Source organism: Molossus molossus, unplaced genomic scaffold, assembly GCF_014108415.1.
Source record: "Molossus molossus isolate mMolMol1 unplaced genomic scaffold, mMolMol1.p scaffold_m16_p_8, whole genome shotgun sequence".
NCBI classification, from domain to species: domain Eukaryota; kingdom Metazoa; phylum Chordata; class Mammalia; order Chiroptera; family Molossidae; genus Molossus; species Molossus molossus.
In genome coordinates this window covers 107,091,070-107,114,743 of record NW_023425402.1, presented here as the reverse complement: position 1 = coordinate 107,114,743, position 23,674 = coordinate 107,091,070, and the positions used below count along the sequence as shown (strand labels likewise).

At 48.0% G+C, this 23,674-nt stretch overlaps 1 protein-coding gene across 1 annotated transcript in view; it reads left to right on the top strand.

Annotated features, from left to right (window-relative positions):
* The first annotated feature begins 473 nt into the window (after positions 1-473).
* The window catches only part of PLG (plasminogen), a 41,314-nt gene continuing 18,113 nt past the window's right edge, over positions 474-23,674 (top strand). The window contains exons 1-10 of the mRNA XM_036249013.1: positions 474-522; positions 5,227-5,362; positions 7,262-7,368; positions 10,727-10,841; positions 12,329-12,468; positions 14,372-14,492; positions 16,574-16,692; positions 18,785-18,947; positions 19,597-19,742; positions 21,698-21,857. Of these exons, the coding sequence (XP_036104906.1) occupies positions 474-522; positions 5,227-5,362; positions 7,262-7,368; positions 10,727-10,841; positions 12,329-12,468; positions 14,372-14,492; positions 16,574-16,692; positions 18,785-18,947; positions 19,597-19,742; positions 21,698-21,857 (1,256 nt within the window). The remainder of the gene's footprint in view (positions 523-5,226; positions 5,363-7,261; positions 7,369-10,726; positions 10,842-12,328; positions 12,469-14,371; positions 14,493-16,573; positions 16,693-18,784; positions 18,948-19,596; positions 19,743-21,697; positions 21,858-23,674) is intronic.

Sequence of the window (23,674 nt, the reverse complement as noted above, 5' to 3'; positions counted from 1 at the left end):
CGATCCAAAGCGGGGGTGATAATAATCCGCTAGTTGGAAGGTTGAATGAAATGATGCGGATGCATCACTTAGCAGCGTGCCCAGCACAGGGGACATTCTCAGCAAACGTTAGCTATGACCGTGATTTCTTTCTTTTTCTTTTCTTTTTTACCCCAGAGAAAGAGAATGGACGACGAGGGAAGGAAGCAAGACTGAGGGGGAGAGCTGATGGGCGGCGGCAAGGAGAGAAAGGAGGGCCAGAGGCGGCCTGGGGCTGCGGGGGGCGGGCGGCTTGCGTCATTTCCCAGCATCTATTGCAGGTGGAAACATGTTGTAAGACCCTCCGCCAAGGTAATGTTTGACCCTCATCGACAGGGGCAACGGCCCGAGATAATGATTAACGCCCGGGGCCACCTCGTCCGCTTCCAGTCACGCCAGTCAGCAGCATCTTGGGACTGGGGCCCGTGGTCTGGCCTCTGCTGGCCAGTCCCAAAATGGAACACAAGAAGGTGCTGCTTCTGCTTCTCTTATTTCTGGAAGCAGGTAAGACGTCCAGGGTGTTGTTGTTGTTGTTGTTGTTCACTTTCATCACTATTTTTTTTTTTCTAGCAATGTATTGAAAACAGATACACTATGGTTTTATGAGCCACTAATTCCGTTTAGCTTTTGATTCCAGAGATTCCCAGTTCAACATCTAAACATAAGATTTGTCCAGAAACAAGTTTCATTTCCCTGGAAATACTGGAGATGAAGGGGCAGAGAAGAGTTAGCGATTTATTTATTTATTTATTTATTTTTTATCCTCACCCGAGGAAATTTTTCCATTTTTTGTTCAGGTAGAGTGGGAGGGAGAGAGAGGAAGAGAGACAGAGAAACATCGACGTGAAAGAGACACCTCAAGTGGCTGCCACCCGCACGACCAACCAGGACAAACTGCAACCGAGGTACATGCCCTTAGTGGGAACCAAACCCAGGTCTCTCTGGACCGCAGGCCAATGCTCTAACCACTGAGCCAAACCGGCCAGGGCAAAAATATTTTTATATATAAAAGATTGAGCTTTCCCTGGCTGGTTTGGCTCAGCGGTTAGAGCGTCGGCCCGCGGACCAGAGAGTCCCTGGTTCGGTTCCCGCTAAGGGCACGTACCTCGGTTGCAGGTTGTCCCTGGCCCCGGTTGGGGTCGTGTGGGTGGCAGCCAGTCGATGTGTCTCTCTCACATTGATGTTTCTCTCTCCCTCTTTCTTCCTCTCTCCTTCCCTCTCTATCTGGAGATAAATGCAAAAATGTCCTCAGGTGAGAATAATAATTTTAAAAAAAGATTAAGCTCAAATAATAGTTATTTTCGTGGGGGAAAAAAATAGCCCATAGAGCTAACAACTCAAAAAGTTGTCAGTCTCTCTCTCTCTCTCTCTCTCTCTCTCTCTCTCTCTCGTTAATCCTCACCCAAGGATATTTTTTCATTAATTCTTAGATAGAGTGGAAGGGGCAGGGGGAGAGAGAACCATCTATTGGAGAGAGACACATTGACCAGGGCCAGGATCGAACCTGCAACCCAGGTCCATGCCCTTGACTGGGAATCAAACCTGAGATCCTTCGGTCCTCGGGCCCACACTCTAACCTCTGAGGCAAACCGCCCAGGGAAGTTGTTAGTCTCTTTGCCTGTTTTCAGTTTGATTCATTTATATCATGTTCCTTAAGATGTCATATTCTCCTCACTTTCAAATGTCAGCAATGAAATGTCTCTGACTACAGCCTTGGGTCAGTCTGCAGTTTCTTTGCTAGTCTCCCATTTGCTGAGGGTTTAGTGAGGCTTTTCATGCGGACACATTTGCTTCTGTGCCTGGAGGAACCACGGGCATCGCTTTGCCAAGTGATGTTCACAGACAGCAGCCGAGTACGCACTCAGTGCTCGAGGGGGGCCAGGCACGTGATTGTACATACACACACGCGTGTGTCCTTTACTAACATCCATACACACGTGTGTGTCCTTTACGAACATCCATATACACGTGTGTGTCCTTTACGAACACCCATACACACGTGTGTCCTTTACGAACATCCATACACACGTGTGTGTCCTTTACTAACATGCACACACACGTGTGTCCTTTACTATTACCAGCTTATTTATCTGGTGCGATAAGTAGGGTGGCATATTCACCCCCATCTTATAGGCGACTTAATCCATACTTAGGAAAATCATGTTATTTGCCTATTGACCAAACTCCCAAGTCCTGCAAGGGGAAGACACCAGATTTAAACCAGGGCTTCCCAAGAAGGAATCTTGGTGCTCTCCTCACATGTTCAGCTTTGTTTAAACTTTCTTTAAAATACCCTAAGCATGTCCTTACAGTTCTTTTTTCCTTGACAGCTTTCTTGTGATGTCATTCACACACTATGCAACTCACCCATTTAAAGCCTACAATCCAGTAGTTTCCACTACATTCGGAGCGGTTACCTGTCGCCACAAAATTAGACCATTTTCATTATCCCCCGAAGCACTCCGTACCCTTAGTTGTTATCCCCTCCCCCACCCCCACCTCCAACTTCATCCACTTCTGGCAACTTTCTGTTTCTGATCTGCCTATTTTGGACATCTCCTATAAAGGGAATGATACAATATGCAAGCAGTTCTTCACAGACACAGTGTATAGGTACTTGAAATTAAAGTTATAAATTGCAAGATGAAATCTTACAAGTTGTACTTTAGAGTCAAATACGTTTGAACTTAGTGGAGCCCGTTGACGAAATAGCGAAGGGCACACAGAGCAGAAGACAGCACCAAGAGGTTTGGGGGGACCGGTTGAGTGGGAGGGTGCAGGTCTGCGCCTTGCTTCCCGCCAGTGGGAGGCAGGGCCTGGGACACCCACAGGGTAAAACAACTTCTCTGCAACAGGGTTAACATAGGTCCTCACCCACCTGGGTCGGGGAGGCTTCCTTACCCTCTGTTTGAAAGGAAGGCATGGTCTCTCTTTCTGAGAATCGTTTCATCTGTTCAATGCACTGAAACCACCCAGGAGAAGAAAATATTATTTTCAGCTGTTCCCAGTGGGAGGTGGGTAAGGAGTTTCATTTCACACACCACTGGGTCTTGTCTTTCAAATGCACAAATCTGGGTGCACACACCCCACAGTGATCGGAAAGCAGACAGGCCCATGTCATCAGTAAAATGCACTTGCCTTGGTAGCAACTGGCCTAGAAACATACTTTTCTTACTGAAAAGATTTGTTTACTATTTTTTGGTCAACAAATAAACTACATTACACCTTGTTGCCATATGAGCCCTAGAGTTGAGTAAAAGAAAATATTTGGGGCGGGGGGGATTTAAAAATTAAATCTCTTTTGGGATATCTCTGGGATGTTTGTTCCTAAGGTGTGTCTCAACCTAACATGATTAAAAGGCAACTTGAGTGAAGGGTGATAGAAATGGAAATGTTCTTGTTTGGACATCGTTTATACCCTGGCCTGCTCCACGTTGTAAGAACTCTTCCAAAGGTTTAGTTTAACGTTTCTAGAATATGCTTTATAGAGTTAATGGGTTTGTTTTCTATAAATCACACCCTGAGCTGTAGCGTTTACTAAAACCCAACTCTTCACGGAAGTAAAAGAAGATGCCGGAAGACAACCTCAATACTGGTCTAAAGTGTCTGTTTGTCCATAATCTTCTCAATGTTATCAAGTGTGTTTTGTGTGTTTTATACCTTTAAATGCACCAGCCACCTCCTTGTGCAGTGTCCCCGTGCCGCTCCAACTGTCCTAACCGGGGAAGGCCAAGGGGGAGGGGTGGTTCTCTCCCTGTCCCGCAGAGAGCTGGCCCCTGTGTTCTCAGGGGCTGGATGGCCTTTCGAAGAAAACTGACTCTTCTTTTAAAAAATATTTTCTCCTTATTGGTTTTAGGGAGAGAGGAAGGGAGAGGGAGAGACAGAGAGAAACATCGATGAGAGAGAACACTGACTGGCCGCCTCCTGCATGCCCCCACTGGGGATCGGGCCCACAACCTGGGCATGTGCCCTGACCGGGAATCGAACCGGCAACCTCTCGGTGCAGGGGTCGATGCTCAACCACTGAGCCACACTGGCCGGGCAAGACTGACTCTTAATAAGCCTTCCTACGAACGATTTTCATCAGCACCAAACATGTGTCCTCTCCACCAGTGTTCGAGACCGCACACGCCCCTCCAGAGTCTCCTTTCCCAGCCCTGCTCCTGCTCCCGGTCGCGCTTCAGCCCCTCCATCTGGCGTTGGTCCCCAGCACTCCCTTCAAAGTGGTCAAGGTTCCATGTTGCCCAATTCCATTTAGGCAAACTTTAGGAAACTTTGCTATCTTTATTTTATTAACCTCCCTGGCCTCTCACCCTGTGTAAATCACTGGTATTCCATTCCCAAAGGATGGAGACTGACATCTCCAGGCCTGGAATCGAGCTCCTAAGGCGAGGTCAGGTGCCCCTGGAGCCTGGGATCAGGGACACCCTGTGGCCTGGCATGGGAGCATGACTCAGGCCCCTCAAACTCAGGAACAAGGGCGCAGCAACCTTCAGACGGAGCCTTTGCCTTAGAGTTTTATCTCACAGAAAGCTCAAGACCAGCATTTGCCTGCTTTTTTTTTTTTTTACAATTTCCTCCAAAATGCCAGAACTTATCATGGAAGAACTTATTTCTCTTTAATTGATTGTGACATGTCCCTGTACTAAGCCCAGCCTAAAAATAACCTCTGCTTTAGGTCCTGTTTATTCTCAATATCATCAACTCACCAAAAGTTTTGTATCTCGAGTTGGAACCATTCAGAGAATGTTTATCACATCAGTTTAAGGGACAGTGTGACAACCCAAGTTTAGACTGTTGGAGATCAAGTAATGGCCCCAAGTTCTTCTGGGACCCAGGGATGAACAAGTCACCGAGTCACCGATACTGGTGACCCAATTGCCACCGGTGGTCTCTGGTGTTCTGTCACCACACAGAATCAACAGCAGACAGACCAAATTAACTCTTACTTAAGGCTTTGCACCCATTAACCTAGCAACACCGATGAAATAGTTCTAATCCACGAATCGATCAATCCAGTTGGTTTTAACAGAGTGCAGCCTGTTAAGGGACCGGTTTTCCAGACTAGCATTCTTCTTTGTGGCCATCATTTCGTCTGCAATAAAGCAGCGTGTTTTCTTCGGTGGGTGCAAAGCAAATAGATTACAGAGTCACCCTAAGCCAAACAACGGTGTGACCAGTTGCCCCACTCTGCCCATCCGCTTGCAGGTCACGGAGACCCTCTGGACAGCTATGTCAGTACGCAGGGGGCGTCGCTGCTAACGCGCACCAAGAAGAGTCTGGAAGCAAGGAGCACAGCCGAGTGCGTGGCAAAATGCGAGGGAGAGACGGACTTTGTCTGCAGGTACTTCTGTTGTTGTTGTGCCCGTGCAGGCACCTTGCTGTTTGAGACGCTGTTATTTCGTCATCAAGAAATGTGCTCAGGGACTTGACAAAGACAGGATCTAAGAGGAAAGAGGAATTTCCTGGGGACAGAGTTTAGAATCTGTGTTTGCTCCCTGTGTCTGAATCCATGCCAACAGTTCCTTGTTCAATGTATTAGTCCTCTTTAGAACAATGCCCCCAAAGGAACTTATTTATTTTTACATGTGACATCGGCAACTATCATTCTGAGTTCTAGTTTTTGACATCATTTCACATCACTCAGCATTTATTGAGGATCACGTGTGTGGAAATGTTCTAGACCCCAGGGAGCGAAGGAACAGAGACCCAGTGGTCCAGTATATGTGATATATAACACTACCCAGGTTAGGTCTCTGTGTAGATACAAGATCCAGACCTTGCCTTTTGTAGGTAATGCTGTGGTGCAGTTACAGAAATGGAATAAAGTGTAAATAAAAAAACAAAAAACAAAAACAGCCAATGTGAGGTATCAGTAAGTGACATAAGCGCTATGTGCTCTATCAAGATTCAGAGGAAAGAACAATTCCTAAGGGTTGATACAGCCAGGAAGACCTCGGGGAGGAGGTGGGAACTGAGCTGGGCTTTTAAAGGTAAGTGGGAGCCTGGTAAATATTGATAAGCTAGAGCCAGTATAGGCAGAGGGTGTGGCATGGCCTCAAGCCTGTGAGAGGGACCAAGAATGGACCGAGGATGGACTGAGGATGGACCGAAGCAGCTAACACGAAGGGTTCATGTAGGAGATGGGGCTGGAAAGGTCGCCGTGGATGGCCTCCAATGCCCGACTGCACATCCACGGCAGGACCACGTGGATCGGCAAGGAGGTGTGAGGTCCAGGGAGAGGGGGTTGGATGTAGAGGTGCAAGTCCAGGGGAAATTATCGAGGTCATGTAGACCATTTTGGAAATCAGGTCAAAGCAATCAGAATTGCTTCTTTCTGACACAGAAGCGAATGTTCTGGAACTTAATTAAGAACATGAATGAAGAAAGAGTAGAGTAGCTGAAAAAGAAAGAGTATATTTGGAGGACCAGAAGGGAGGAGGTAAAGGCGGAAGAAAACAAGAGTAACCACCATGTTAATGTATCGTTTTTGCAGCACCATCTTGATACTGGGCTACATTGAATTGAAAATAACAATTCTGAGCTCCTTGATCCATCAAGAGATACAACTATCTTAAGAGGCTCTTGCTTATCAATAAAAGTTTGTTTCCTTAACAATATGATGTTTCCTCAAAAAATTAAAAATTGAACTGTCATTTGACCCAGTGATCCCACTTCTAGGAATATATCCTAAGAAGCCTGAAACACCCATCAGAAAGAATACATGTCCTCCGATGTTCATAGCAGCACTATTTACAATTGCTAAGATCTGGAAACAGCCCAAGTGCCCATCAATAGATGAGTGAATAAAAAAGCTGTGGTACATTTACACAATGGAATACTATGCAGCTGTAAGAAGAGAAATCTCTTACCCTTTGAGACGACAGAGAGAGAACTGGAGAGTATGATGCTAAGCAAAATAAGCCAGTCAGAGAAAGACAAGTATCACATGGATATAATGAAGAAAATAAGGTGATGAACAAAATAGACCCAGAGACATAGAAGTAGGGTTCAGATTGATAAACTTCAGAGGAGAGGGTGGGTGGAGATGATAAACGAAAGAACTTATGCATATATGTATAATCAATGGACACAGACAGCAACGCTGGGGGAGGATGGTCAGGAGGAGGCTGTCACTGGGGAAAAAGGAGAAACATCTGTAACAAAAACAAATTTTTTTAAAAAGTTTCCTTTCCTTAATTAAAGAAAAACTTTTGTTGCCTCTCCCGATTCTCCTCCGCAGGTCTTTCCAGTTTCACAGTAAGGAGCAACAATGTGTGCTCATGGCTGAGAACAGCAAGTCAACCCCAGTCTTCAGGATGAGAGATGTGGTTCTGTTTGAAAAGAGAAGTGGGTACAATGTGTTCTTTTCCTCCTTCTCCTGTTCATCTACCTCTCCTCCTCCGCCTCCCCCTCCTCACTCCTTCCGCTCCCCCACTTTGTATCTAGTATTTATCAGACCCCAAAATGGAGGTGTCACAGGGCAGCAGAATTGAATTAGGAGTCAGGACAGGATTCGGCCACTAACCCACTATATCAACTTGAGTATATTACTTCACCTTTTATGTTTCATTTTTCTTCATTTAAAAATGAAGGGATCGGCCCTGGCCAGTTTGGCTCACCAGTTAGAGCATTGGCCTGGGACCAAAGAATCTCGGGTTCGATTCTGGTCAAGGACATGGACCTTGGTTGTGGTTCGGTCCCTGGCCCTGGTCGGGGTTGTGCGGGAGGCAACCAGTCGATGTGTCTCTTTTGCACTGATGTCCCCCCCGCCCCAATGTCTGAAAATAAATGGAGTATCCTCGGGTGAAGAGTAAAAAAAAAAAATTTAGGGATCAAATTCACAAAATCACAATTATCTCTATGACTGAAAATAAAATCTTCCACATTTTATTTGATTGTTAAGGAGAGGGGAGAGTCTAGACATTCCTTATGACTGATTTTTGTTCTGCACAGACGCTGTCCTTGGGCCCCAGCTTTGGGACTGAAGTCTGCAGAAACAAACAAAACGAAACACTGAAGTGTTTAAATTCCGCACTAGCACTTGCGTAGAGACAACATGTTAATTTCTACTCTTAAATTGTCTCCTTTTGGGGAGGGGGCCATGGCCTGTACTTCCCAAAGACTCGGAATATTGTCTTTTGAAAATGGGCCAGAGCGTATGTTTTTTTCCCACAGTCTCCTCGAGAACCCTGGGGGTACTCTCCCACGGTTTAGGGTAACAGGCGGCCCACACTCCCTTGGGAATCGCAGGTTGTTTAGACACGAAAACATTTATGAAGATTTCAGCCAATGTATGACGTTTTAAAACGGCCTCAACTCTTGTTGGCTAGGTGTGAAGACCATTTCTAGCAGCCCAGCTCCCCCATGCTCTACGTCACGGGCGTGCAGGGCCACCAGCAATGCCCGGTTCCATGTATCTCGACAATGACTCGTAACGTTCTCCCCAGCTCATTAGGAAACTCTAAATACTATTTCAAAAGTATTTCCTTAGGGAGGGATTCTGTCCCCGCACGAGTCCAGCTTCTCGGGTTTAGTTCGCGGTATGTCTGCTACCCCCCTTCCTTACCCCGTTCTCTCTAATTCCCAAGACGAAAGTGCAGGTTAGATCTAACATTTATCTGGTGAAGTTCTTAGTTTTTACAAATAGTGAGTCAAGGATGAATACATAGTGATATCTACTATCCCCCAGATTAGAGAAACGGGGACCTGGTGGGATTGTCCCTGCAAAATGCTAGCATGTAAATGTTATCTGTAAATTGTTAACCAGAGGGCCCTGGGGGCGACTGGTAGCCTTCGTGTGAGTCGCTGGAGTGGCCTGTTGTCCAGGTGGAAAGGAGCAAAAGGTTATGTAAACTCTGGCAGGTACATGCAAACAAAAGAGATCAAGTCAAAGGTCAGGCATTGGGGTGCTTGTTTCTGTGCTGTGGAATATCAACCTGCTGCTGAATACCTGCCAGCACTCTTCTGGGAACAGTGTCATGCTTACATCTGCCACCTGCCACCCCGCCACTGCCACCCCCTGGGTCTACGCTGCCATCGCCGCTGCAGCGGCTGGTCTCGAACATCCCTGCCTCAAAGGCTTCATGCCCTTGCAGTAAAGCCCAAATGCTCACCGAGGGCTCCAGGCCCCGCGCCATTGCAGCCCACCTCGCTTGCAGGCTCCGGAAGCCTGCACCTGCTCCTGCACCATGCTAGGCACATCCCTGCTGCCTGGGAGCCCCTCTGTTCCCTGGCCGCTTCCTTCTCATCTCCCAGGTCTTAGCTCAAGCCCCAGCTCCCTTTCGTCACTAGAAGTCCAATGCGCTATCCATTGCGCCACAGAGCCTGCTCCAGCTCCCTTTCAAAGTCTCCTTAGACCCGGGTCCTCAAAAGTACACGTTGATACGTGTCCTGTGTCTACTGTAATAATACATCTCAGTGAACAGACACTTGCAATCTTACACCGGGCTGGGTTAAAAGCTCTACTCGCCACAGGTGTGTCAGAAATGCTTCCCCAGAGAAGCCATCAGTTAATTTTAAAACTTGGCCGAAGTGGGGAATCATGAAAGATGATGCAAATACACCTGAAATAGTGTATGTTTTCAGCGCAAACACAAGTTTACACCGGCACATTTGGGGTGGAGGCTTTCTGTCTTTGAACATGGGCCACTCACGAGTTACTGGTGTGCTCCGTGCGTAAATCACTCTGTAAGAGCCTTGCCTACAATCATCAGGTCCTTCTCTTTGAAGTGGGGCAAGGTCTAGAGACATCTGTTCATCAGTCTGACTGTAAAATACCTTTAGATTTTTTATGACCCCCCCCCCCAAACTTATATAGTCAACTGTATGAGCGGATTGCCCTCAGTGGATTGGATAGCAATTTTTGAAAGTATTCAACTCTTTCAGGTCCTTAAAAGCATTTAACGTAGTTAAAAAGAGGCCTATTTTCTCCTTCATTTTTTAGTTTATAATATTATAATAACTACGTATGGTGCCAGGCCAGCTTAGATCATTTTTAATCAAGCAAAGCTGTGTGAAAAGTTTTGACAATAAAACAATGGTACGCCTATAAGCCAGCTGGTGGGACGGGAAGTAGGGGACACACTGAAAGTGGCCTTCGGGCCGCAGGTGCCCCCCTGCAACACGTGGGCCACAGGTGGGCACCTGACGCTGTTTTGAGGACAGGAGGGAGCCCTAACCTGTGAGTAGGTTAAGTGGTGGCTGGTTGAGAGCCTCTACTGTAAACATTTCAAGTAGATCACTATTTGTAACCCCATTTGACACTTTCCATACTTAAAACACTGGGAGCCTCAAAAAAATGAGGTTGCTTGGATCCCCTTTGGCCCCTGAGAAGCCCACCGGCCACCCTGTCTGAAAGCTCTTATTCCCGTCCCTTCACTGGCTCAACAGCTGTTCATTTTCTCTGTCACACGCCACCATGAGGCTGCGTCCTCGATAACTTTCTGTGACAGCCCCCGACTCCCCTGGAATGGAAACTCCATGATGGGGGGCCTCCACCCTTCCACCCTCTGTGCCCCCAGAGCCCAGTGTGACTCCCAGGACACGGAGGGGCGGTGGCTTTGAATACATGATCAAAGCACCAAACACAGGTATACCAGGTGACCTTGGACGGTAGGCCATCCAAGTCCTTTCGCTGTGACGAGCAGGGCTGGGCCTGGACTGTCTTGTTGGGAAGGGACTGACCACTGCGTGGGTTTCTTCTCAGTATATCTTTCAGAGTGCAAGACGGGAAACGGAAGGAGCTACCGGGGGACGGTGTCCAAAACGAAAAACGGGGTTGCCTGTCAAAAATGGAGTGAGAGTTCTCCGCACGTCCCTAAGTAAGGTTTCTCTTTCACCGCTGGCTCACCTGCTATCCTTGGCGCGATTCGTTCCCGCTAACCCGCCCGGAACAGCGACAGACGGGTGCAGAGAGAACGCGGTGACGTCGAGGCCGAGTGGCCCATCATTTAGAGCCTGAGAGGAGAAAACGGTCGTTCTCTCTCACTCCGTGTGCTACTTTTCTGGAAGGACCTAGATCACAGAAGGCTGCGTAGGAGAAAATTACAACAGAACCATGAATTCCAGCCTGAGTCTGAGAGACGATCAAAGATGACCACGCGTAGGCCTAAAGTAGCTGAAATCAAACATACCAAATTAGAACTCTTACCGGGTGTTCGCCTCAACATTGTGGAGCAAAGGGGTAGATAAAATGCAAGCGAAAATTGGATTCACTCTCAATTGGCTTATTTATTTTAATGTCATTCTTACTGTACGTTTCCCAACAGGACCTTAGGTGGCATTTAGTTCTTGGTAACAGGGGTTATCAAGTAGGATTTGCTATTACTCCACCCCCACTCTGACTAATTGCCATTATTGCGTCCCCATGAGATGGGCAGATCTAATATTCTTGGGGTGTTGAAGTTCCTAGGGGTAAAATGATGAAACCAAATGATGAAATCACAGACTGCCAGGGGCCTTAGAGATAATCCAAGCCATCTCTACACCAGCAGATGAGGAAACTAAGGTTCAGTGTACCAAAAACAGGTGCATAGAAGAATCAGAAACAAAACCTGCCTTTTTGGATTCTAAGTCTTGGGCTTTTGATCTAATTTGTTATCTCTACAGGGCAACTCATCTCTAGTGCTGAAAATGTGCTTACCTGCCCCCCGCCCACACTCCCTCTTTAAATCTGGCCGCATTGCAGAGAGAGCACGTGTTTGGAATCAGGCAGATCTGACTTAAATTCTTGAGATGCTACTTATTAGCTGCTCCCACTTAGGCAAGATTTGCTTGGTTTTATGTGGCCGTGTCTCAGTTTTCTCATCTGTAAAATAGGGATAACAACACATCCCTGGTAGGGTTTTCATTATGACTAAACGAGAGAACGTAGAGACAGATTTCAGTGTAACCCTGGAGCATGGCTCACAAGGGCAAAATGCTGTTAGCTGCTACTATTTTTACGGAGATAGGGAACTGTCAAAAGCAGCAGTTTGGAATGAACCAAGAATCTGGCAGGCTTCTGGGGCTTCATTTCCACTGCCTGGGCAGGACACGGTTTGGCTCTCTGCTACTTCTCAGACGTGTTTATAAATATAGTAAAAGTGTCATGTTAGTGACCACACCGAGATAGCCTAGCAACAGAGAAACGGAAACTTGGACAACTCCAAGCCTTCAGCATGAGGATGGCAGAATCTTGAACTTGAGATGGCAAATAGGAAGCACCTTATTCTGTGTTGCTGGTAACATGCTGATGTTTAAAATGTAATCAAAGGGAAAAAATAATACAATACAATGTAACCAAGGGATTCCTTTCCATCCCGCACAGGTTCTCACCCACGAGCCACCCTTCGGAGGGACTGGAGGAGAACTACTGCCGAAACCCCGACGACGACAGGAAGGGGCCCTGGTGCTACACCACCGATCCGAGCACCAGATTCGACTATTGCGACATTCCCGAGTGTGAAGGTGAGGAGCGCTCTGGACACCGTTTTCGTATCTGCCCTTCACCTGTACAGTAATTTGCTGTGAAGCGATTTCCCACAGGGATATTGTGAATAATCATTTAGTGTGGTGTTGGACAAAACTGAGTGATGTATGAGCGTCAAGGAAAAGATCCAAACATGCTGAGGCCGCTCCGGTATCGACCTGAATTGTTTTTATTAAAATGTTCCTTCAACATGTGCAAACTTAAAACTGTAGGTAAACGCTAGATATAAGCTTCCTATGCTTACAACGTGGCACAGTGTAAAGACAAAAACAGGTTTGGAATTAAATAGTTGAAATAAAACCCCAAGATCAATGCAGTTCAAATAAACAATATTAATGTGGGAGGTTTGGTTGTTGCACTAAAGCTAAGCCATGAACCAATTTTTAAATCAGCAATTCGTTATTTTAACGAACCAACCAATTTAACAGCACACCTGAAAAGTCTGTGCTAAAAATTAAAAACATCCTATTGAAAAAGGTGTTCTTCATTTCACATTTCCTGCTCCATTTATCAGTGCAAGGAGGAGGTGGAGGATAGTGGATTTGTGTAGCCAGGTGGGGGCACACACCTGTGACAGCTCAGATCCCATCCCTTTATCTAGTTCAACTCTGGGGACTCCTTATTTGCGTACTATATTGTGAGGTCATCTGTCCCTTAATTGACATGAATGCTTCATTTTTTTTTTATCCTCACCCGAGGACACTTTTCCATTTCTTGTTCAGATAGAGTGGGAGGGAGAGAGAGAGAAAAAAAACATCAACGTGAAAGGGACACATCGAGTGGTTGCCACCCGCATGACCCAACCAGGGTTGGGGACAAACTACAACCAAGGTACACGCCGTCAGCGGGAACTGAACCCGGGTCTCTCTGGTCCGCAGGCCGACACTCTAACCGCTGAGCCAAACCGGCCAGGGCTGAATGCTTCATTTTTGTATCAAATCTGACTCTTCTGTTCCTTATTACTCCACAAAACGTAAAGTCATATGTTATCCTGCTGTGCCATGTTATTAATTCCGAATCAAAGCTTCTGTTCTTAAATAATGTAAGAAAGCGAAGAACACCTAGTCATGCTTCTCAATCATATCAAAAGAGAACGGCTGTCATTTTAGGTGACTGCTGTTCCCCAGTGAGGTTATGAGCATAAACAAAACCCAGCACTTGAGTCCTGGAGGGTACAGCCATCCATACGATCAGATAATTTCATAGAAAAATTTTAAGATCCTTCTTGAAACAACGCCAAATATGTTTAAATCCCAGTCGAGAACTTACAGATGTCTGAGCATGTGTGCACCCTTCTCAACCCTTCCTACCCACCAAGGGTCAGCGCATCCCGGTCTGAGGACAGCACGTTAACGGAATTTCTGGATTTGGTCATGACAATAATAGTCGAGGGGGTCTTGACCAAAATATGCTAATTTTACCTTTTTTTTTTTTTTATCCTCACCCGAGGATATTTTTCCATTTTTTGTACAGATAGAGTGGGAGGGAGAGAGAGGAAGGGAGAGAGAGAGAGAAACATCGATGTGAAGGGACACATTGAGTGGCTGCCACCCGCCTGACCAACCAGGGCCGGGGACAAACTGCAACCGAAGTACGTGCCCTTAGCGGGAACCGAACCCGGGTCTCTCCGGACCGCAGGCCGACGCTCTAACCGCTGAGCCAAGCTGGCCAGGGCCTAATTTTACCATTTGACGGAGAGAGGGACATTTGTGGTTGTATTAGAAATCTGAGTCTTTAGTGCCGATTTTCTTGCCAAGCGATGGTCGGGAAGTACATGTGAACAAGGGTCAGCTGGTGCTGCAGACGTTTCTGGTGGGACTCGAGGGTTCACTCTGCTTTATCCATTTCCGTTCTTCCTTTCCTTCTTGCCCACCTTCCCAGATGAGTGTATGCATTGCAGTGGAGAAAATTACGAGGGCAAAATTTCCAAGACCCAGTCTGGAGTAGAATGCCAGTCATGGGACTCGCAGACCCCGCACGCGCACGGCTACCTTCCCTCCAAGTAAGTCACAGCGGGAGCGAGATCCAGTGTTTCCGACCCTGCAGCTCCATGGGGCTGTTATTGAGACATTTTCGCATTCCTCGCGAAGTGAACATATCCGATGTTTCTGAGTCTCAAAGTTCGCCTCTTCCCACTCGACTGCAAGAGAACTGTGCACTCCAGCTTCTCAAAATGCGGTCCGCGGAGGGGCGATAGCCTCTGAGAGCAGGTGAGACCTGCAGAATCTCAGACCCTCTGGCCCCGACTCTGTGTTCTCACCACGGCTGATTCGTGTGCACAATAAGATTGAAGAAATACTCACTTGTGTATTTTCCCAATGCTTTCCTCTTCTCTATATTCTTTTTTTTTTTTTTTTTTTTTATCCTCACCCGAGGACATTTTTTCATTTTTTGTTCAGATAGAGTGGGAGGGAGAGAGAGAAAGAGAGAGAGAAACATCGACGTGAAAGGGACACATCGAGTGGCTGCCACCCACACGACCAACCAGGGCCGGGACGAACTACAATCAAGGTACGTGCCCTTAGCGGGAACCGAACCTGGGTCTCTCTGTACCACAGGCCAACGCTCCAACCGCTGAGCCAAACCAGCCAGGGTTTCTCTATATTCTTTTTTTTTATCCTCACCCGAGGATATTTTTCCATTTTCCATACAGATAGAGTGGGAGGGAGAGAGAGAGAGAAACATCGATGTGAAGGGACACATCGAGTGGCTGCCACCCGCACGACCAACCAGGGCCGGGGACAAACTGCAACCGAAGTACGTGCCCTTAGCGGAAACCGAACCCGGGTCTCTCTGGACCGCAGGCTGACGCTCTAACCACTGAGCCAAACCGGCCAGGGCTTTCTCTATATTCTTTGTCTTGCCTTTCATACCAGCAAGATTCAAGTCTTCCTAACCTACGATCTGTGGATGGGCTATGGGGGTTTTAGGAATCCCTCAATTATTTGTGTTGACATCAGTGCATTTTTCTGGGGTGAGGGTTCCTAACTTTCACTAGATTCTCAAAGGGGGAATGAGAGCCCCGATGTAGAAACCCCCTCCCCAACTTCATATGGATTATACTGGAAAACACCCCCTTTCTGTAGCTGCTTCTGATCGTTTTCCTCATTCTATGACGGCTGTGGGACCACACTGGCACCTAAGAACACTTACAGGAAATGAGACAAGGCCCAGGTTTCACTGCGGGAAACAGCGCCACGGGATTTCTGCACCTCCCACTCCAGAGAGTTAACTCACAACACAGGGGTTGCCTTTTCTGTTCAGGGGAAATACGGGAAAGGCCTCAAGGCCCTGACTGGGTCCATTCGCTCCCGGGAAATAGGAGCAGGCGGCTATGCCACTGCAGGGCACGTGGTCCAGCCTCACCGAGCAGTTACAGCCTGAGAGAGGGACGTGAACTAACCCAGAGGGCTTGGCCTGGGTCCCCGCTGGCGGGGGCTCACTGGCCTGGGGACCCTTGGGCGAGGTGCTCACAGGAGCACAGCTGGTCCCTCCAGTTTCTAGAAGCTTAAAGGCCAACAAGACCAGGGCCTAGTGTACCATAAGGATCATTTCTTTAAGCTCCGAAGATGGCAACTGGCGAGTACCTTGTGTTTTAAAAATTGCTACTTTTTTTATTGATTTTTCCTAGAGAGAGAGGAATGGGGGAGAGAGATAGAAACATTGATGAGCGAGAACATCAATTAGCTGCCTCCTGCATGCCCCCCACTGGAGATTTGGCCCACAACCTGGGCATGTGTCCTGACCAGGAATCGAACCGATGACCTCTTGGTGCATGGGTCCACGCTCAACCGCTGAGCCACACCGGCCAGGCTAAAAATTGCTATTATTTGCAGTCGAATAGCTAGAGTTTGCTTACATCAGTTTTCCGGACAGCCAGAATGATCAAGTTACTCATCCTGTTCTGTGATTCACAGTTAGGAAAACAGTCCTTAGACTCCTGAGCTAAACTTTGAGGCCAGCCTTCATCCAGTCACCTCCCTGGGTGCTTGACTCTGCCTAGCAGGTGTCTGAATGTGCTTATTTGAAATGATTCTGATCTGGGAATGTTCGGTGCCATGAAAACCCTTCTCGCCCGCTCAGATTTCCAGACAAGAACCTGAAGATGAATTACTGCCGTAACCCTGATGGGGAGCCCCGCCCATGGTGCTTCACCACGGATCCCAACAGACGCTGGGAATTCTGCAATGTCCCACGCTGCAGTGAGTGTGGGCCCTGCCCGTCCTCAGGGACCCTCGCCCTTCCACTCTTGGAATCAAGAAAGAAAAAACAAAACAAAACACGTGTGTCTGTGCCTGAGTATTGTGCCTAACACGTGCCCTAAAATCGCTGTGAGATGTGATGGCTCTTTTGAAACAATCTACTGGTTACTATAGGTGATGGGCAGAGCATCTGTGATCATGGCTTTGTTTTTATTGTTTTCCTGTCTCCACAGTTGGATGTGGGTTCTTTTTTTTTATCCTCTCCCGAGGACATGTTTGCATTTATCTTCAGATAGAGTGGGAAGGAGAAAGGGAGGAAGAGAGAGAGAAACATCGATGTGAGAGAGACACATCGACTGGTTGCCACCCACATGACCCCAACAGGGGCCGAGGACAAACTGCAACCCAGGTACATGCCCCCAGCGGGAACCGAACCCCGGACTCTCTGGTCCTCAGGCTGACGCTCTAACCATTGAGCCAAACTGGCCAGGGCTGGATGTGGGTTCTTGAAAGTAATGCTGATAACCTGCAAAGGGAACTCGGACCCGTGCTTCCCATCCACTGGTTTTATTGCCAACAGAGTTCTGTCTGATTGTCGCTCTGTCGACCGGGGGGTCGCTGACACCCGGTTTCAACTTGTGCGTGAGCAACGGGAGAAGAGAGCTCAGGGAAGGAAGGTGGACCAGCTGACTTAGCAGGAAAGACCGGAAAGAAACAATTTCATAATCTTTTCCTTTGATGAGAATTTGAAGCAAGGGACTAGGCATTTAGACAAGGGCGGTCATCGGAAGTTAGAAAGGGCTCTGCAGGCCTGCGGCCCGGCTCCCTGTGCTTGGGTCTGCCAGCCGCCCTGGGGGCACCCCGGGTCCTCAGGCACCCCGGCTCCTCAGGCACCCTGGCTCCTCAGGCACCCCAGCTCCTCAGGCACCCCAGCTCCTCAGGCACCCTGGCTCCTCAGGCACCCCAGCTCCTCAGGCACCCCAGCTCCTCAGGCACCCCGGCTCCGCAGGCACCCCGGCTCCTCAGGCACCCCAGCCGCCTGGGGGGCACCCCAGCTCCTCAGGTACCCCAGCTCCTCAGGCACCCCAGCTCCTCAGGCACCCCGGCTCCTCAGGCACCCCAGCTCCTCAGGCACCCCGGCTCCTCAGGCACCCCAGCCGCCCTGGGGGCACCCCAGCTCCTCAGGCACCCCAGCTCCTCAGGCACCCCAGCTCCTCAGGTACCCCGGCTCCTCAGGCACCCCAGCTGCCCTGGGGGTACCCCAGATCCTCAGGTACCCCAGCTCCTCAGGCACCCCAGCTCCTCAGGCACCCCGGCTCCTCAGGCACCCCAGCTCCTCAGGCACCCCGGCTCCTCAGGCACCCCAGCCACTCTGGGGGCACCCCAGCTCCTCAGGCACCCCGGCTCCTCAGGCACCCCAGCCGCCCTGGGGGCACCCCAGCTCCTCAGGCACCCCGGCTCCTCAGGCACCCCGGCTCCTCAGGCACCCCAGCCGCCCTGGGGGCACCCCGGCTCCTCAGGCACCCCGGCTCCTCAGGCACCCCGGCTCCTCAGGCACCCCAGCTCCTCCGGTACCCTGGCTCCTCAGGCACTCACCTCCTTTCTGAGCATCACTTCCTCTTTTGTCATCCTTTTTTTTTTTTCTTCTCAAGAATTTCGTGATTTCTGGTTCCTGGAGACATTTCTGGCCTCCTTTCCATGGCTTTATGATGTGCTGGGTGCCATTTAGTTATGTCTACTCTGAATCATTTACTCTCCACAAAGGAAGGTGGATCACTGGCGTATGTGAGGATTCGGGGTGAGGGTGACATGTTTTCTTACCATGTATGACAAACTGAGAAAGAGAACTAGAAAGAAGCATGCACTCCAAAGGTCTTGTCCCTGCAGGAGTTCCTCCAAGATGATCCCGTAGACATAGATTCCACCACGTCACCTTCTTCTAAAAATGATAAACAATTTTCAAGCTCCAAGTTCCAAGAGAAGGTGCACAGAAAGGCAGCCAGGCTGGTGGTCCCTGCCGCCAGCCCATCCCATCCCCCTGTGGATTCTTCCTTTCAAAAATACTCATTGTCATTTCTTATCCCCACTCAAGCAACACCCCCGCCGTCTTCCGGCCCCACGTATCAGTGTCTGAAGGGAAGAGGTGAAAACTACGTTGGCAATGTGGCTGTCACTGTCTCTGGGCAAACTTGTCAGCGCTGGAGCGAACAGACCCCTCACAGGCACAACAAGACCCCGGAAAACTTTCCCTGCAAGTGAGTCCGCCTCTGGGCTCATTCCCTGTTGGTTGAAAAATTTGTGAAATCCCACTGACTTCGCTTTAGTTTGAATCACCGCAGGGAAAGTACCCTGCAGTGAAAACTGGTCAAGTCCCAGGCAAGGCACGTGGAATTCAGCCCTGATCTCCCCGTAATTCTGCTTCTCAGAGTGTTTCTCCAGAACAGCAGCATGGCCAGCAGCAGCAGTTTGGGGCAATGATAGTGCTTGGGGCCTACTCCAGATGTACCAGATCAGAATCTCCCAGGAGTGGGTCCCGGCACAGTATGTTTAGAGAACACTGAGATCCCAGGGCTGTAACACTCCAGTTCCAGGGCTACACTAGATATCGTTTTTGAGGCCGGAACACTGTGGAAAATGCCCACTGTGTGTTGGCATACACAGAGCAGAACTATTCTGCTTGACTATACACAGTCGAGGGACACGTCTTCATCGCTCACCCCAGAGAAGCGTATGTGCCGTAACTGTCTGGGGTCCTAAAGATTCCTGCTCTGCACACGTTTCCACCTATTTTCCAGCTTATGTAGTTCTGGAGAATCAGCCGTCCAGTTCCCCTGTTAACAAGCGTGTGTGCACTTGGTTATTTAGCCTTTTTGGAAAACTGAAGTCACAATCACTTTTTTCCAGAAATTTGGAGGAGAACTACTGTCGTAACCCTGACAAAGAATCAGTTCCGTGGTGCTACACAACCAACAGTGAAGTGAGGTGGGAATACTGCAACATCCCGTCCTGTGAGTCCTCTGCCCCGTCCACAGAGCAGCAGGACGACACAGGTAGGGAAGGGGCCCAGCTCACCGAGGGCCTCTGCTCGGATTTCTTCTCCAGGACAGGCTCGGGATACAGCAGCTCCTCTTAGAGTTGAATTCTGTTCTGGTCAGAGAAGGTGCTGCAATCATTTAACTTTGTGGAGGAGGCGTGTTTTATGGTTCAGGATACGGTCACCGTGGTAAACGTTTTGTGTGCTCTTGAAAAGAACGTGGCTTCCGCTGCTGCTGCGGAGTGTTCTAGAAAGGCCAGCCAGGTCAAGTTGGTTCGTGCTGTTTCGCTCCTTTGAACCCTTACTAACCTTCTATCTTCTGTTCCAGCAATTACTGAGAGACGGATGGTGGCGTCCCCAACTGTACCTGTGCGTTTACTCTTTCGTTTCTCTTTGCTTTATAAATTCTGGAGTTCTCGGTTGGAAAGACACGCTCAGGACGGCTGTGTCCTCGAACAATGGCCCCTGCCGTCTTCTGCCCCGCTCCCCTTCCGAAGTCTGTGCAGATACCGGTGCGGCCACGGCTGCCCGACGTGCACTAGTGTCTGATATATCATGTTTCTCAAACTTCCGTTGAGAGGTTTCGACCATTTGCCTTTAATGTAATTGTGAACATGGTTGGATTCAAACCAACCATCGAGTTAATTATTTCTCCTCGTCCAGTTTGAATTTCGGTCCTTTTTTTTTTTTCTGTCTTTGTTTGCATTAACTGAGTATTCCTTGACTGTCTTTTATTAGCTCTACTGCTTCAACCAGTTTTTTATATTTTTAGTACTTTTTCTAATGTTTACAATGTACAACTTTAATCACATCCCACCTTCAAATAATATTCTTTTACTAGATGTGTAATGTAAGACCCTTATAATGTTGTACTTGTACCTCCTCCCCTCAAATATTATAATTTTGTTCTCAAAGACCTAACTTCTGTTAGGTTATACGTCGCAAAATACATTGATACTAGTTTTGCCCTAAACAGACAGTGATGTTTTATAGTGATTATAAATAAAATATATCTTTTATGTTTACTACACTTATTTATTTATATTTATTATTATTTATTTTTACAATTTCTGGTGCTCTTTATTTCTTTTTGTAGGTTCCAATTACCGCCTGATGTCATATTTCTTCTGTAAAACATTTAACCTTGAACATTTTTGTAGTACAGGTACGCTGCTGGCGAGGTCTTTCAGCTCTTGTATGTCTGACATTGTCGTTATATTGCCTTTGGTTTAAAAAGATAATTTTTGCTGGGTGTAGAACTACAGGTGGGCATTTTCCCCCCCTTTCACCACCTTAAAGATATTATTTTATTATCTTCTTTTTTTTGAAGAGTTTCTGAGTTTCTATATTTAATACTTATTTTTTCTCTGCCTTTAAGATTTTCTCTTCTCTTTGGTTTTCAGCAGTTTGATTATGGTATGTCTAGGTGTGTTTAATTATTTTGCATATAAGTTCTGTGGTTTATCTCTCCCCCACCACCCCCTCTTCTGGGGATTGTCAGTCTGTACCCCACTTCCATGTCTCTGGGACTACCCTATTCCTCAGACTGTTATGTTCATTATATTCCACAAATAAGTGAGATCATATGATACTTGTATTTCTCTGTTTGGCTTGTTTCACTTAGGATGATACTTTCCAGGTCCCTCCATGTCGTCTCAAAGGATAAGAGTTCTTTCTTACAGCTGCATAGTACTCCATGGTGTATATGTACCACAGCTTTTTTATCCATTTGTCAACTGATGGACATTTGGGCTGTTTCCAGATCTTAGCTATTGTAAATAGTGCTGCTGTGAACATGGGGGTACATATATTCTTTCTGATTGGGCTTTCAGGCTTCTTAGGGTATATTCCTAGAAGCGGGATCACTGGGTCAAATGGAAGTTCAATTTTTAATTTTTTTCGTGTCATTTCTTGCTGCGCATATTTCTCTGTGCTAGTCATTATTCGCTGATTTCTTCTATTCCATTTCAGTGCCACCTGAACAAACTCCCGTGGTCCCTGAGTGCTACCAGGGCAATGGACAGAGCTATCGGGGTACATCGTCCACCACAATCACAGGCAGGAAATGTCAATCTTGGTCGTCCATGATACCACACCGGCACTTAAAGACCCCAGAAAAATACCCAAATGCGTACGTCTTTGATTCTTTTTATTTATTTATATATTTTTATTCTCACCCGAGGACATTTTTCCATTTTTTGTTCAGGTAGAGTGGGAGGGAGAGAGAGGAACAGAGAGAGAGAGAGAAACATCGACGTGAAAGGAACACATCGAGTGGCTGCCACCCGCACAACCGACCAAGGCTGGGGACAAACTGCAGCCGAGGTACATGCCCTTAGCGGGAACCGAGCCCGGGTCTCTCCGGACCGCAGGCCGACGCTCTAACCGCTGAGCCAAACCGGCCAGGGCACGTCTTTGATTCTTAACCGCAAGGGGAGCCACAGCTCACTTCCGTTTGTTAGAAGGGCCATGTTGAAGTTAACATCTTAGGACCAAACTTCTCTTGGCTCCAGAGTGTGAGGCAAAGGATCGCAGGTGTCTTGTTTTTGTGCAAAAGTTCTTAAAGAAGAGGAGTTAGAGGCTGGCTGTCTTTCCTGAGTTGTTTTGTGGAAGCCGGGGGGTCGGGATATGTGGAGGTGTCAAGGTCACGCTACCAGAAAGCTCAGGAAGACAAGTAACCAAAAGATTAACGACAGTAGCATTCCACAACTATCCATCAAGGCAGCCTTTCAGCTATGGGATCTGATCATTCCAACCTCGGTCCCCGAAGCGAAGTTTGTTTGTGTCACTGGGTCACAGTGTCTCTAACCGGACCTGTCCAGACACCTCTGAGCCTGAGCACTCGTGGTCTGCAGGGACATGAGTTGCCAGGACATGAAGAGGACAAGCAGGAAGGCAGGCGAGAGCCAGGATGTAGACAGATGCTGACAGGTACGGGCAGGTAGGTGGACACCAGACCAAGTCTGAGCAGACCAGGCTTTTTGCCATCAATGGTCGAGCCTTTAACATGTCCAGTTGCTCAGACCCCCTCTGATGGGCTTCCTCAGACCGTAGGCCCCAGCCTGAGACTCCCCACTCGTCATAGCGTTTACAGATAGTGTTGGGTCCCCACACTCAGTCGTCCCTCACCACTCCGCGCTGCACTCTATCGCGGTTTTGTCGAATAGAGTGTAGTACGTTTAGGAATAAAAAACCTACTTCACAGAAATTCACTTATCACGGCAGAGTCTGGAACTGATTAACCACAATAAACGAGGGCTGACTGTATATAATACGTTTTGGATTTTCTCAGACAGCCACGGGTCATGAGTCTAAGTTGGAAAGGGATTCCAAGGCTGAGAATTCTTCAGGGCTTGGACAGTGTTCTGGGGTGGCCCTGGGGGACCGATTCACCCAGTGTCCCAGGTTCCTCACCTGCTGTTTCTTTTTATTTATTTTTTATCCTCACCCGAGGACATTTTTGCATTCATCTTCAGATAGAGCAGGAGGGAGGAAGAGAGAGAGAGAAACATTGATGTGAAAGAGACACATCGACTGGCTGCCACCCCACACAACCCCAACTGGGGCCAGGGACAAACTGCAACAGAAGTACGTGCCCTTTGCAGGAACCAAACCCAGGACTCTCTGGATGGCGGGGCAACGCTCTAACCACTGAGCAAAACCGGCCAGGGCACTTTTTAAAAACATTTTTATTGATTTTTAGGGAAAGAGGAAGGGAGAGGGAGAAAGAGAAAGAAACATCAATCGCCTACCTCCTGCATGTTCCCAACTGAGGATAGAGCCTGCAACCCTGGCATGTACCTGAGAATCAAACCGGCGATTTTTTAAAGCATGGGACAATGCCCAACCCACTGAGCCATACTTCCCAGGGCCCCAACTTCAAAAACAATTTTGTTTTCTTTATTAATTTTAGCGAGAGAGGAAGGGAGAGGGAGAGAGAGATAAAAA